General features: G+C 41.4%; 1 protein-coding gene across 2 annotated transcripts in view; it reads right to left on the bottom strand.

Moving 5' to 3' along the window:
- The window catches only part of RIPOR2 (RHO family interacting cell polarization regulator 2), a 94,334-nt gene that overhangs the window by 67,377 nt on the left and 11,564 nt on the right, over positions 1-15,393 (bottom strand). Inside the window, exon 1 of one of the 2 annotated variants that reach the window (XM_081014126.1) lies at positions 2-549. The exons of the other annotated variant lie outside the window; for it this stretch is intronic. Within the exon in view, the coding sequence (XP_080870252.1) occupies positions 2-71 (70 nt within the window). The 5' untranslated portion in view covers positions 72-549. Of the gene's footprint in view, position 1; positions 550-15,393 lie in introns of those variants that run through there. 2 annotated transcript variants of the gene reach the window in all.

The following is a 15,393-nucleotide window of genomic DNA, read 5'->3' as shown; positions in this document are numbered from 1 at the left end:
CCTTCACAGAAGATATCATCTGCTTCATCAGAGACAGCCAGATCCTCCTCTTCCATGTGCATCTTGGGCATGAGCTTGCCAAACAACTACTGAATTGAATGATAAAGCTGCTTTTAGTACTACAGCAGGGCTGTTTCCGTTCACCGGTGACAGCGGCTTCCGCATCTGCACAACTCGAAACAGCCTCATTTACATGAACATGATAGCCTGTCTTGTTTCTCTCCCTGCCCCACCTTGGGTGTTGCTTTTGAGATCTGAAGCGGGGTATTTCTTAATGGGTGCAGGAAGTTGAAAAAAGAGAGGCAAAGTGTAAGAAAACGCACGGTGAATTCACTTCACCACATCAATCTGCTCTTAAAAGGGCTCTGAAGATAAGAGTTGACTTATGTGCATTGTTTAACGGAAGGAAGTGTGGCTAGGTTAATTCTGTAAAGTTCTATAGTGTTAAGAAGCCTGTGCATACAAAGAGAAAATGATCAAGTGTATTCAGCAGCAGAGCAAGCCAATCTGGCGCCTGGGGTGGTGCGCGTGGCCAGCTCCCAGGGGTGGGGCCAGCCACCTGCTGGGTGGGGCAAGCTGGGGCAGGATGCTTTGTGGGGCCTCCGAGGAGTCTGCCTGCCTCCTCCCACTCAGCTACCCTAAGCTGGGGGGGAGGCAATGGGCAGACCGTTTGTGGCAGCGCGGAGCCTGCGGGTGCCCAAGCCACCACATCATTCCCAGGCATGGCTCAGGCGCACTGCAGGCCCTGCAGTGAGTAGTGCCTGGCATTTTGTCACCCCCCTCAGTGGTGACACCTGGGGCGGCCTCTCCCACCACACCCCCTTCATCCAGCCCCTGAGTGTATTACCTTATGTAAGGCCACTTCCATGCTATGGATTTCCCACATGGAAAGCATCCCATTGTATGAAATGGCATGCAATGTGTACCTGCCCTTTTTGTGGCGTGTAATTATGCTGGGAAACTACATGGACTTTTCATAGACTTACCATGAAAAAAACTAAGCATGCCATTGTCAAGTGACAATCTACATTTGACTTGCAACTTATTTACAGAAACTGTTATAGAGCCCAGTTCTTATCAAAGAAAATAAACACGCAAGCTCCAGCGAACAGAATATTATTTAGCATAATTGTCTGTTCTATTAGGCAGGTTCTTTTGCAAGAACTGCCTTGCAGAGTAAATCCAAATTCCAGCTTCTCCAACTAGATGCCTCTTGTTTTTCCAGAATAACCTGGAGCGAAATGTAAGCTACACCTCTGAGAGTCACAGTTACTTTCCATTTAGCTATCATAATCTGTTGCAATTTATTGCCTAGAGGCTGGATAGCAAAGTTGGCTGCAGCGCGGTGCTGACAATGTCAAGGTTGCAGGTTTGATCCCTGTATGGGACAGCTGCATGGCCTAGACAATCTTCAGGGTCCCTTCCAACTCTACAGTTATATATTGTATTATGATTTTTGTAAATTGTCCTGGAAGCGCTGCTGAACTGCAACCCTACTTCTGTTTCACCTACCAATTGTAAACCATGGTCTGTCCATCTAGACTTTACACTAAAGCACAGTTTAGCTTCCATAACCCTGGTTTAGTGTGTAATCTGAATTGGGTCAGCGAGTCATAGCTGTGGCAAAATTTGAACCAAGGTTTTCCAATACACTGTCCACTGGCCTTAACTTATGCCTTTGCATTTCTGATTAATGCTACAGAAACTGTACTTTAAAATTGCCATGGTGACACAGAAGAGCAATGAAAGCATATTCCTTCTTTGTTCAGCACTGTGCAATGCACAGACAGTGCACATCATTTACAAATGTAGTATAAGAGATATATTGCGCTTAGCCATATAACACTGTTTCTGAAGCATTAAAGAATGGCTCAGCAGTGTTCTTGTTGGCTCTTTCCTTCTTATGCCACTCAGTTTTCCCCTTGGATTTAAATTTGTTTCCTTGCACACTGCTTTCAAAGCACTACATCCGGATGCCTTGACAGTCCTTGTTTCTTTTATTTTCAGGAATTAAAAAGCATCAAGAGGCTGTTTTCGTTCGAGAAAACAACTGTCACCTAAATGAGCACACAAACTAGCCTGGTGATGAATAATAATGACTCAACCTTCACTTCAAAGGCCCCTAAGAGAAGTTTCTCTGATTGCCACCCTTTCACCACTTAAATGGCATCCTACGAAGTATATTCCAAAAATATACGGGGAGGATGCGGGATGTCTTTATTTGAGATGAAACATGGTTTCCCATTTGAAAATTATAAATAGATTGGTTAATGCTGGCCCCTTTTTTATCCTTGGTCTGTTCATTTCATTAGCGACTGTAATTTGAATCCTAGCAACTTTCTCTTTTGTCTGCAGCAACAAGTACTATGAGGTTGTAAAGTCAAAGTAAGGGGGGATCCCAGTTACAAGGCTCTTAGTGCTCTCTGACAGTTGCTTTTCCTCTTTTTTCTTGCATCAGGAATGGCAGCAGAACATTTTCACTTAGGTGTGTTTATGCATTCTGTTATAGCCTACCCATGCAACAGGCATGGGTCTCTTCTCCTTTCTCCCAACCTCTTGCAAGTGCTTAACAATTGCTACAAGGTGAGCCAGTAAAGGAGCTTACGCTCAGTGACTTTTCCTCCGGTTGCGTGTTGTCCGCTCTGCCCTAAGAAAGTTCACTCCTCCCCTCTTGCAGCCTGATTAATTGAACACACACACAATGGGAAACAATATGTCTCTGATTACAGGGGGAGGGGCAATTATATTAGCAGAAGTAAAAAAGAGGAATTAATTAATCAGGCAGAAACCAGGGGGAGGAACCTTTTAAAAAGAAGAGAAAACAGTGAAAAGAAACTCCCAAAACCTGTGGAGTATTTGCTAATGTGTCATACTTTTTAAAAGAAAGAAAGAAAGAGAAGTTGAGTTTTCTGTAGCAGAGGAGAAATATAGAACCATCACTGGGAAAACACAGCCTGATTATACAAAGATGGTGGTTTCTTAGGTGAAAAGTACTTGGTGAAAGTGATGGGAAGACGCCCCCTTGGCTCCTGTATCCTGTGCAAGGCAACCAGTCGTGCTGCCCTAAATCTACCTCTGACAGTACCCTAAACAAAAAGAAGTCATCACAAGGCTCTTAAGAACTAGGTTGCACATTAGATTTACTAACAGTCATAAGAGCAACCCTGTTCTTCATGGATGCTCTTCAACCTATAAGCTGAGAAAGCTGGAGGAGAATCACAATCACATGTGCAGAGAAAGAGGAGCTGCTGGCATGTATGCACACCCCAGAACCTGTTCTTTAGCTCGTCTTATTTATTTTTAATTGCTATTTTGCCCCCTAAAAAGTTGGAAAGGGGAGGTCAAGGAAATTGGCCTCTAAAGGGAAAGACAGGGGGAGGTGAAGAATGGATGGAGAAAGATCAGTGGGTCTTCCTTCCTTATGTATGTGGACATGGTCCCTTCTGGCTTTCTCTGCCTCTAGGGAAAATAGCTTCCAAAACAGGTGGAATGACATCACCACTTTATTCCTAACAGTAAGAAAATTCCCAAGACTCACGTCAATTTGCTTGGGTAGCTGGAACAAAATTTTCTATCTCAATGCACTCTGCATGTACAGGCATGGTATACGTTTAGAGAAATCTAAGGACAAATGCAATTATATTCCCAATGGCACATGACATAAATAAGCACGGTGCCTCCGGGGGGGAAAACTGATTGGTCATTAAAAAATATGCTTAGATGCTTCAAAATATGCTTCCATTTAAATGTTTTAAGACAACATCACTCCATTTTATACATATTCTGAATATTTTGCCCCAGTGTCTCCAGGACCTATATTTTGTTACTGTGTTATATTTCTTTAGAAAATGTATAGTTGCTATGTATTATTTATTTAAAAAATGTATACTCAGCTTTTCCATTTGCAAGGGTTCTATAAGGGAGGGAGAGAATGATTTAAAAGCAATAATAAAATATGACAGTTGCTGTATCTAAAGTTTATTCTCAAATCACAAAAAACAGATGCAGCTCAGGTAAACTCCCAGCCTGTAAAAAAAGGGACAAACAATGCAATCCTATACTGTACACACATACTCAGAAGTAACTCCCCTTATTTTCAGTGTAGCTTACTCTTGGGTAAGAGGGTATACAATAGAAGTCTAAATATTTATAAAAACAATTTTTAAAAGTTTCAAAAGCACACTTCTGAGAAGACCACATTCTTACCCAGATGGTAAGAAACTTTATAGATGTGAGACCACAACTGAAAATTCTCTATCAGCCTTACAGACAATTCAACTTCTGTTGAAGAGACTTGTTACTGGGCCTAAATGGTTGGAGAGGTTCAATTTGGGGCAACACATACACTGGAGCTGTAAACGACTTCAAAAGCAAGAACCAGAAATATGACATTTAGTCTAGAAACCAACACAGTATAATCCTTACAGTATTGCAGTTATTCCCAGCAGCGAATACCTGCCTGATGAGTTCTGCATCAACTGAAGCTTCTGAACTGGCTCCAAGGGCAGACTCACATAAAGTTCAACGCAGTATTTCAATCAGGGTCTCACTTTTTCAGGAAGGTGGAAAGCTGGGGCAAAAAGCTGACAGATCATGTTACCAACCACTTTGTCCACCTAAAAATCTAGATGTTGGCATGGCTCAAGGAGATGAATCTCACCCAGAACAGGTAATTCCATTAATTGTCTAGTTTTAAGACTACCCACCGTGAACTACTCCATCTTGTCTGGATTAAGTTTCAAAGTTGCTAATTCCAGCCCTCATGCTGTCATTCAAGGATGACACCACCACATCTGGTACAAAAGAAAAGTAGAAATAGAGATCCCACTCAAAAACTGCAAGTGACCTCTCATGGTGGCTTACATAGATATGAAGTCCCACAAGAAAGTTACTACAAGTACCAATGCATTCTGGAATCTTCAGGAAAGGTAGGAACCATAGAGCCACAGCAAAACACTGCCAACCAAAGATGTCATATGAGTAAGTGTCAAAAGCTGGTCAGAAGTCCCAGACAGTCAACAGAATCACTCTTCCTATCTATCTCCTAGTGAAAATAAACAAGGACAACAGCTCAGTGGCAAAGCAGATTTGCTGCATGCAAAAGTTTCCAGGTTCAGCCCTCAGCATCTACAAGTAAGGTTGGTGTCCTAACCCTCACTGCTGGACAAAAAACTAAACTCCCAGTTTTGTTTCTGCCAAAGGCTTTAATGCATAAATCAGACTGGTACACGGGCAAGATATAAGACAAGGTGCAGGAAATACTCAAGAGGTTTAGATTCATGGCTGAGCACATGTTAAGACAACGATGCAACAAGTGATGTTCCCCTGCACCTTCCTTTCAAAAAGCAGAGTTAGCACAGCACTTAGTGCAAGCAGCTGGAGAAGTGAATGGGCACTCATTTGAGAGGGTTGGGTCTGCAAGGTTTGTTCACACCCATGTCTCCATGTCCTTGGAAATGGAAGAGGTATCAGTACAGGCTCAACACCTGATTTCCACTCATAGTCACCTCCTCAGAAGAAGGCTTCTCACTGACAAGAGGAGAGGTGGTCCTTGTAGTCTTTGCCCCATTCCCACATTTGTGCTTGACTTCCAGGTAGTTCTTAGGCAAAATCTTATTTCCCTATACTTGCCAATACTTGCTACACCCAATGTCAGCTTTGTACAGAAACTTCTGAACAATTTCAACAGCAAAGTTTCCTTCCTTTTTCTCAAACCACAAGATAAAGAGGGCACATGGGAACGGAACCCGCGGGGAGGAAAAGCTGACCACAAGCAATGCCCACCCAGCTCAACTTCCACTCTGATAATATGGCCATGGTGCATCACATAAGCAGGAAACAGCTAACATCCAAGGTCACAGCAGAGTTACTAAAGCAGGATTGCTCCACTCTCAAGGGTATGAGCAGCAAAACCGCTTCTTAAATATATACTGCAAAATACTATTTTGAAATATTGTGAAGTAAAGGGAAATTCAGAAATGGCATGGTCATCCCCACAAATGAAAGTTGAAAACAGGAAAGTGTTCATATTGTGGTTCTTTTCACACCTAGCCCTTCTTTACCTCAAAGAGGTGAGATGTTTTACCTTTAACTAAGTACAATGATGCAGGAATGTGTTGGTTTGGTGCCCACAAAAGAGAAACTGGTACTGATGTATTGAAGGGAAATAAAGTTCATAGATTTCTGGACAATGAGCCCATTTCCCTTCACATTCTTTGATTTCCTTATTTGCAGTCTCCTCAACCTTGGCACTTTCAGCTCCACACTCCAACCAAATGAGTTACTGACATTTCTACAGCTTTAAGGGTGGTAATTCAAAAAACAACAGCAAGAACACAGCGTCAACTTGGAATTACACCTGTTTAAGTCCGTCAGGTCTTTTCTACTGTTTCAGTCTTAGCATTAGCCACAAAGCATTAGAAATGAATACTATAGCCTGTTCAAAGAATGGCTGGTCATGCAATCTTCCTTTGAACTTGACCATAAAAACTCTCAAAATGGCTCTCAAGCTGTGGTTGGGGATAGGTGCAAGCTTTGCAAAGAAGGCAGGGGTCACAATTGCGGAGACTCTGACAGAGATCATTTGCTACAGAAGGGAAGCACCCACTGTTCCTCATCTCTCTCCCCAAGTACTTACATAGTGGGCGCAAGTCCAGATAGACACTACAGGGCTTATCACCATTTATCTCCTGAATGCTCTTCCATTCAAACAAGTTGCCACTGCCTGGTTTCTGCTTCTGGCACTACTGCTACTATACTCCCTCAAGGCACAATGGAAGGAAGAAAAACTCTTGGGGACAGGGTTGTAGCCACCTGTGTTGGACATTGTTAGGAGTCATGGACAGCATCTCAAAATGGAACCCATGGGAAGAGCCATAGCTCAGTGACAGAGCATCTGCTTTGAACACAGAGAGTCCCAGGTTCATTGCTGGGCATCTCCAGGTAGAGTTGGGAGAGTTCCCTGCCTGAAACTCTGGAGAGCCACTGCCAGTCCGTGTAGACAGTATTGAGCTAGATGGACCTATGGTCTGATTCCATATAGGGCAGCTTCCTATGTTCCCAGCTCTATAAAGTCATTAACATTCTGTCTGTGGTGGCCATGTTTCAATGACATGATACTACTCTCTCATCCATTAGGACAGCTGCAAAAGAACCTGCAGTGGCCCAGTCTTCTCCTGGCTTTGCATGACTGATATAATGCAGGGGTAGTAATAGTAACAACAGCAACAATCCCAAACATACCAACAATTGCTTTCTCCTCCTCTAAACAATATTTACTTAAGTGCTATTATTTCATACTCTTGAAAATTCTCAACCCAGTTCCCTCCAAGGCCTATTAGCAAAGGGATTATTCTCATATTACATGCCTATCAACAACATGTACAGTAAGAAAAATGTGAGCCAGAGATCTTACAGCCTGTTACTTCACAAATAATTAACAAGTTGTTATAGCTGCAGCGCCACAGGATTTCTAAATTGACATGTAACCAGAGCCTGGCTACATTGCAAGGATTTCACAGTGACAGCTAAACTGATTGAGAACATTTTTTCTTAATCATCCTCTCCCCCCTCCCCCCACTAAGAATCATGAATCCAACAGTTTGGGTAGCTGTCCAACATCAGCTGTCTGGTATAAGCTGCCAGTCTCATAATTAGGGATGGAGGAGATATACACACATACCAAACAAAATTTGGATGACCAGTCTTGGAGGCAGCTTACAAGGGATTTCACTGGATTTTGAAAATATTTGAAATAAATTAAATCCACCATCAAATTGTTTTACAGTAGTTAATAACCCTAACTTAAAAAGGAAGCCTGCAGTGGCAGAAGTAGACACAGTGTAAGAAATATGAGACAGATACAGTGTGAAAACAGTTGAAAATTTTGTACCCAACACATGAAATACATAGCATTTTTAAACCATGGAAATGCAGATGTGATTGCAAAGAAGAAATGAAGAAACAAAAAAGCTGAAGCAGACTTTATGAACAGGAAGTTACACTTTTCCATTTCAAAACAGCTGTCATGATGAGAGCAGAAATGAATTCAATGAAATGTTTCACAACAGCATCTCACAACAGGAAAGAGATATTGGGGTTGAGGCAGATACAGTCAATGAAAATGTTGGCTTGGACCAGCCAGTGAAAAAGGCAAACTCCAAAATGGGGATTAGGTAAGAGTCAAAATGGAACGTTCAGTGCTTCAATGCCCTCATCTATGGCGCAACCACATTTGAATTTTTGCATACCATTCTAGTTGCCCCATCTCAAAAAAGATATTGTAGAGGCATATGGTACAGAAAAGGGCAAGAAAAATGATCAGGGAGTTGGGGCACCTTCCCTATTAGAAGAGACTGCAGTTTATATCCCCAAAGAGGAACATAATAGTGGTTTATAAAAGTGGACATCATGTGTGGAAATGGCAGATAAAATAAAATACACATAATCAACTTAGGGAAATGAGTTTATAATCCTAGACACACTTACCTGGAGAACGTCCCGATGAACAATGGAACTTACTACTGAACAGACAAGCATAGGATTGTGCCGTTTCTGCTGCAAGTTGTGGCAATGACCACTAGCTTAGATGGTTTTAAAGGGGATTAGACACATTCATAAAGAGCAAGTCTATCAACAGCTATTAGCCATGAGCATTTTCTTGGAGGCAGCTGGCTGGTCACAGGTGTGGGGAAACAGAATGCTAGACTTGTTGGATCTCTGGGACACTTATGTTCTTATGCTCATAATTAAATTTTGGAATAATATTGGTTCATGGCATATGCGTGAATTCAAACACACATTTTATCCCTTAATAGTTGCAACAATAAGGGATAACTTCCAGATGTAAAACAGCTGCCTCAGACCAGAATACCCCAAACAAGTTTTCATATTATTTAAAGGAAAGAGTTTTAAATTAATGCAGTTTATATGTTCATATGTGAGCCATTGAGAAGGCAATCCTATACCCAGTTATCCAAGAGTTAAGTCTCATTGTGTTCACTACGACTTACTTCTGAGCAGAAGGATTGAACTTCATGTTAATTAATATCAGGTAGAGCAAGTGAGGAACCTGTGGACCATCATTGTCAGTGGTCAGGGACAACAAGAATTGCAGTCCAGTAACATCTGGAGGGTCTGTTTCACCTACCAATTGTGAACCATGGTCTGTCCATCTAGACTTTACACTAAAGCACAGTTTAGCTTCTATAACCATGGTTTAGTGTGTAATCTGAATTGGATCAGCGAGTCAAAACTGTGGCAAAATTTAATCAAGGTTTTCCAACACACTATCCACTGGTCTAAACTTACCCACTTAGGAAGCAGAGAATCATCAACAAATATACAAGCACATCTGAATCAATGTAACACTTTGTTCATTTTGATAGCTAATGGAAAGAGAGCACAGACACTTATTTTAATTCTGCATGACCTGGAAACACCAAATATGGCTACACCACCAGAATTCTAAGTTTCGTTATGAAAATAGAAAAGGACTGCTTGTAATCTTGCTGTAATGGATTTTTAAAAAATAATAATAATACAGATCTTTAATTAGTCCTTTTAAACGTTAAGCTCATTTAGAAACTTAAGAGCTACAACTCTCTATCAAACTTGACATGCATGCAATTATGTTCTCAGTGGATAAAAATGTGCCAGCAGGAAGATCTGTTCTCCTAATGTAATGCATCCCTACCACCCAGGAATCTGAAGCTCTCATCAGAATTCATAATCCCCAAATATGAAGCCCATGTTTTCATAGTTTCAGATTTGGAGCTCTTGCGAGGATTTGAATAAAAAAACAGCTACTTCCGAAACATGACATCAAGCTCAGACCATGAATATATGACATCTGCATTTTCTCTCAGTTGCTCATAGGTTTATATTTCTTATTAAGCCTTAGCTAAGATTAGAGAAAGCTGGCTCATATTTCTAACCTGACTAAATAATGTCCTAGTTGCAATAAGAACCACAGTTCTACATTTCTTTATTATTGTTCCATTGCCATCTTTTTTGCTTTTTGAAGCCAGTGTGGCGTGCAAATCTATGGACTGCACCTTACAAAATGCTTCTTTCATCATAATTCTACAGCTGTTTGTAATAGCAGACAAAGGACCAAATTCTAAACATGAATGTAAGTGCCATCTATCTCAACACTATTCAGTGCAAACAACTGGTTGATGAAGTAATGGTTTATTAAATATTCAAACGATTTACTTCCATTCACCAGATTCAGATTGGTACAGTAAGGGTATGTGTGAAGCATAATCTGATTTGGGGGAGGAGACACTGTCTTATCCATATCCTTCATAGGTTTCAAACAAGAACTGGAATGCCTCTTACCCATGTTCTATATCCACAAATTATTCTGAAACTTGTTCAGAATTAATTTATCTTGAACCCTTTTGTATTTCACTAATCTTCCTTTCAGTAAAAGTTAAGACCTTGGTGAGAGCTCATTCATTCATATTTTACATTTCCCCTTTCCTGTCTGATAAATGAATGATACAATGTTGACCCCAGTATGTATTTGATTCTGTTGGGGGCTGAGTTTGAATTGCAGGGGATAGAACTGTCGGTAATGTTATATTTATTCTTTTACAGAGCAATAAATGCTACCTAATTAAGGACCAGAGAATTCTCATGTTGTGGAACAGTTGTAGTCTTTGAAATGTTAACCATTGAAAGACTCCACACACCAGAAGTTGTGCTGATCTTCATGGCACTACACCCCTAACACAGCTCCACCATCCTCCAAATATAGGATTTTATTATTGGACAGACTAAATATTTAAGTCAGATAACTTTTTTTATATAAAAAAAATCTCGTTTCAGAAATTTAAATTTTGCTATTTTTCAGAAATTGGAAAACTTCAGGCTAATGTGTGCACATTAGCGGTTTAACACACAGTGTGGTTGTTTCCTTCCATTACGTTCCTAGTCACATTCTTACCTTGCTGTACACACCTGAGAGGGAGCAAGTGTGTCTTCAAGCAATGCGCACTACCTGATTTGTTTCATCACACCCACAACTTCCCCAACTCCTATTCAATGAAGCTGTGGCTGGCACATTTGCTGCCATGCATGCTTGCACAATGGCTGTTTGAAGTGGCCCCCACCTCAGCTTAACTGCAGCTTACGTTTTCAAATCGCATGGAAGCTGGCTGGAGGGAAAATGCATCAAACAGGGATATTGATCAAAAAATGGCAGGATCTGTACAGATTGTGCCTAACACCACGTGAACTCAGCTTCAAGTACCAGTGGTGGGAGCACACTGGAGACATTGTAAACGGTAATGTGTACACAGCCTAAAACAACGTTGTCAGTGTAAAGTGTTATTCTTCCCACAAACTATTCTTGTCATTGCATGGCTAGCTGTAACTCATTGGATACTGCTTATGATGTCACCAACAATCAGTAGGCCAACATCCATGTCCAGGGTCTGCTGTTCTTTAAAGGAAGAAAAAAGAAGAAGATGAGCAGTAACAAGGCTATCTCCACTGATTGTGTGTCTTGATTTCACTTCTGGCTACACCTCTAATTATCCCCATAACCGGAACCATTTTAAAGCTACCTCCAAAAACCCTAATTCACAGGAGGCTTAAGAACTGGCCACCTGCCAGTCTTAGGCATCTAAGCCAGTGGCGTAGCGTGGGGGGTGCAGGGGGGCCGGCTGCACCGGGCGCAACATCTGGGGGGGGCGCTCGCACTCGCAGCTCTCTGCCCCTACCGGGTTAGGGGGCGCAAATTACTTGCCTTGCCCTGGGTGCTGACAACCCACGCTACGCCACTGATCTAAGCTGCCCATGACAACTCGTGGTTTGAGTTGCAGCCAACTGGCTTGATTTAACCCTGACCAGCTATTGTTCCCACAGAGATCCATTTGTACTGAGACATTTCTTCATTCAAATGGTGGGCATTAGAACATTTGCTGTACAACTTTCGTCTAACCACTCCTGGAAACAAAAGGTATACACATATGAGAAGAGAAGTCACCTTATGATGTTCCGACAAAGAAGAATAGAATAGAATGTATGCCATTTGTGTTCCAATACTCCAGAAATGCACTTTACTGTAGAATAAAGCAAGGTTCTTTCTTTGTCTTCTTTTATAGTAAAAACAACCTTTTTCTCCATGATGTCAAGGCAATGTTTTGAGTGGGGTTGAGATTACTTTTAAAGGGGTGATTGAGGGTGGAGAAATGGCTTGGAAGATGGTCCTTAACTCTTTCCCACCCACTGCTTCCCTGCTCAGGTTGCCTCCTAGCTTTCAACTGCATGCTTATGCTTTACTTATAATGCTCCATTTTATTAGCTAAAAGTAACTAATGATATTTTTTATATTAAGGAGAATAACATGCCCATCATATAAATGATAAAAATAACTTTGATTTATTTTACATAGCCTTGTAAAACCTTTTTTTTTTTAAAAAAACACACACACCAAACCATTTCATTGTCTCCAAAATAAGACTTTTAGAGCTACAACAATATTTTCCCCCCAGATAGTTTGAATGGTGCCAGACCTGGATCTTGAACAAGCCCCCCTGGAATTTAGGTTTCAGTTCTACAAATGCAAAGCCATGACTTCATACTCCCGAAGGAGATAATCAGAATGTTGTGTTGCTCACTAGATGAAATGTTCCTGACCAAGGCTACAGCTCTATGGAAACTTTCCTGGAAGTTAAGGTCCACTAAAATTATGAGACTTGCTTCTGAGCAGCTATGCACTGCACTGTGAGATCTAAATGCCTGTGTACTCTGCGCTTTTGAAGCCCAAATATTTTCTTTTAGCAGACTATCCAGTTGTTGCTATTCTTCATTCCTGAAGCAGCTACATTTCAGCAAGGATATACCCTGAAATGTTCAGTATGTATTCCCGTTACTATATTAGAAGTGGGGCTCCACAACAAAATGTTGCAGTGCATCCCTGGTGTGCATGTGTTGCCTGAGCCTGTGGCTGAGGGGGCTGATGCCTCAGGATTGCAGAGGGGGTTCTCCCTCTGTACAGGAGCAGTGGCACCCAGCAGTTCCCTCCTATATGTGATAAGAGTGCTTTCTCAATGGGTTGCTCAACGTTTGGTTTCATTAAGAGAACCACAAGTCCCCTCACTGTCCACTTCACCAGCTCTCTTCCCATCTTCTCTGACACTCATCCAATCTTCTTTCTCCACTCTGCTCTTGCCTCCCACTTTCTAGCATGTCATCTAAATCGGGGCTTGTGGGCAAGCTCTTTCTTTGCTAGGCATGAATGGAAACAAATGCTTGTTCTTGGTTATAGTTCATCATCACAAAGCAGTGCCACCCACCCATAACTCAGACGGCTGCTCCAGAAGGATACAATGGTTGATGGTAACAAAAGCTGCTGAGAGGTCAATGAGAATTAACAGGCATGCATTTCCCCTATCTCTCTCCCATCAGAGGTCATCATACAGGGTGACCAAAAAGTCTCCGTGAAGAAGAAGAAGAAGAAGAGGAGGAGGAGGAGGAGGAGTTTGGATTTGATATCCCGCTTTATCACTACCCGAAGGAGTCGCAAAGCGGCTAACATTCTCCTTTCCCTTCCTCCCCCACAACAAACACTCTGTGAGGTGAGTGGGGCTGAGAGACTTCAAAGAAGTGTGACTAGCACAAGCAGCTGCATGTGGAGGAGCGGAGACACGAACCCAGTTCACCAGATTACGAGACTACCGCTCTTAACCACTACACCACACTGGCTCTCAGAAGAGAGAAAGGGTGCTAAGGGGTGATTGTGTCAATGGCCCAAGCCATTTGGATGTTCCAGAGGTTGGCCAGGGCTTTGACAAGAGTGCCAGTCATATTAGCTGGAAAATTCATGAAAGCCATCTGGAAACCCATTGGATCCCTCAGCCTCTGAGAGTAGACCACCCTAATAGATTCCCCACTTCTGCAGAGGAGGGAAATGTGCTGAAAGCTTTGGCTTAGCTCAGTGTGGTGTAGCAGCAAAAAGGATCTGGTAGGAGCAAGCTCTTATCTAGGAGCCTGCACATGGTTCTGCTAAGCCATAGTTTGGCACAGTGTGAACATGCAAACCAGGGCTATGTAGCTACTTCCACTAAGAAGGATCTCCACACACCTAGTTTAGCATTCCTTGTCCATGGAAGCAGTTGTGTGTGGTCTTATTCTCTTTTAACACCACACTATTCACATTAGCTAAAACAAACACATCAAATGCATAAATTAGCTTCAAGAGTTTATTTTCCTCTCTGGCTGAAAGTGCAAAGGCCCACCTTAAATGGATTAGTAAATTTATAGCCTTGCACTCCCCCCTCCCAATATCTTAAGATAAAACAGTACATTGGGTAAGCATGTTGTATTATATATGTGCTTTATTCTATGTTTGATTTTATATTCTCTTCCATTTCCCTTCTTTCAGAATATTAATGAGATTTGCCTTAGGCTACTCAAAAGAAACAGCCTAAACCCCCATCAGTTGAAAAATGTTGGGTTCTGCACCTAAGAAAACTACTCACTAGGAAGGACAATGATAGAGTTGGAAAGGCATTTTGTCACATAAGAAAGGGGACTATAGGCCAGACCAATTCTAGAAATTCCTATCGATCTGGATATAAATAAATGAGCTCCAATAAGGTTGACAGCTATCCTAAGTGAAGTTTCACCGTGAAAGATAATTACTCAACTCCTTTTTTGTATTAAAATTCATCTTTCAAATAACTGTGAGCGCAAGAAATAGAGAAGTAAAACTACTGGAAATTTTGAAACTATGGGGGGGAACAAGATTTATTTATTTTTTTACAAATTAAAAAAAACCAGAAATTTCAGGGGGATGCCTAGTTTTGTATAAACAAAATTATGAATATATCAAGTTCAATACATCTTTCTTCTGTGGGTATTTGTTAGACCTCAATTCTCACCCAACATTTCAGATTTTTCCTCTTAAGTTTGGCATACACAACAGTTCTTTTGCAGTTTCTGCTCTAACACCTTCTGTTATTTTTATTCTCCAGCAAGACTGGACAATAAGCTGCTTGGAAAAAAAACAACAACAACCCACAGAAGGGTATCTGTGCCAATGAGGAATAGGTGATAGGTTTGACCAGAAGGGAGGACCAAAGGCAGCATGACAGCAGAAGCAGAATATTTGGCTTGACTGTCTCCAAATCAAACCAAAGGCCTTTGGAAGAAGACAAGCAGCAATTCATGCTCTTCTTACGAAGATGGCAGCATCATCTAGGTGGAGAAATCAATCACCATTCTGACAGTTACATATGTCACAATTACCATTCTCTATTGTTTTGATTGATTAAAAAAAAACTTTAACAGCATCTCAATCATTCTAAAAAAAGATTGCTTTTCATAGACACTTTTTCCAGTGTCCCCCAATATTTTTCCACTGGAAAACATGATATAAAG

This window comes from Podarcis pityusensis, assembly GCF_964106645.2.
Source record: "Podarcis pityusensis genome assembly, chromosome: 7".
Taxonomy (NCBI): domain Eukaryota; kingdom Metazoa; phylum Chordata; class Lepidosauria; order Squamata; family Lacertidae; genus Podarcis; species Podarcis pityusensis.
The sequence above is the reverse complement of the archived record's forward strand: the minus strand, read 5'-3'. Positions and strand labels throughout refer to the sequence as shown.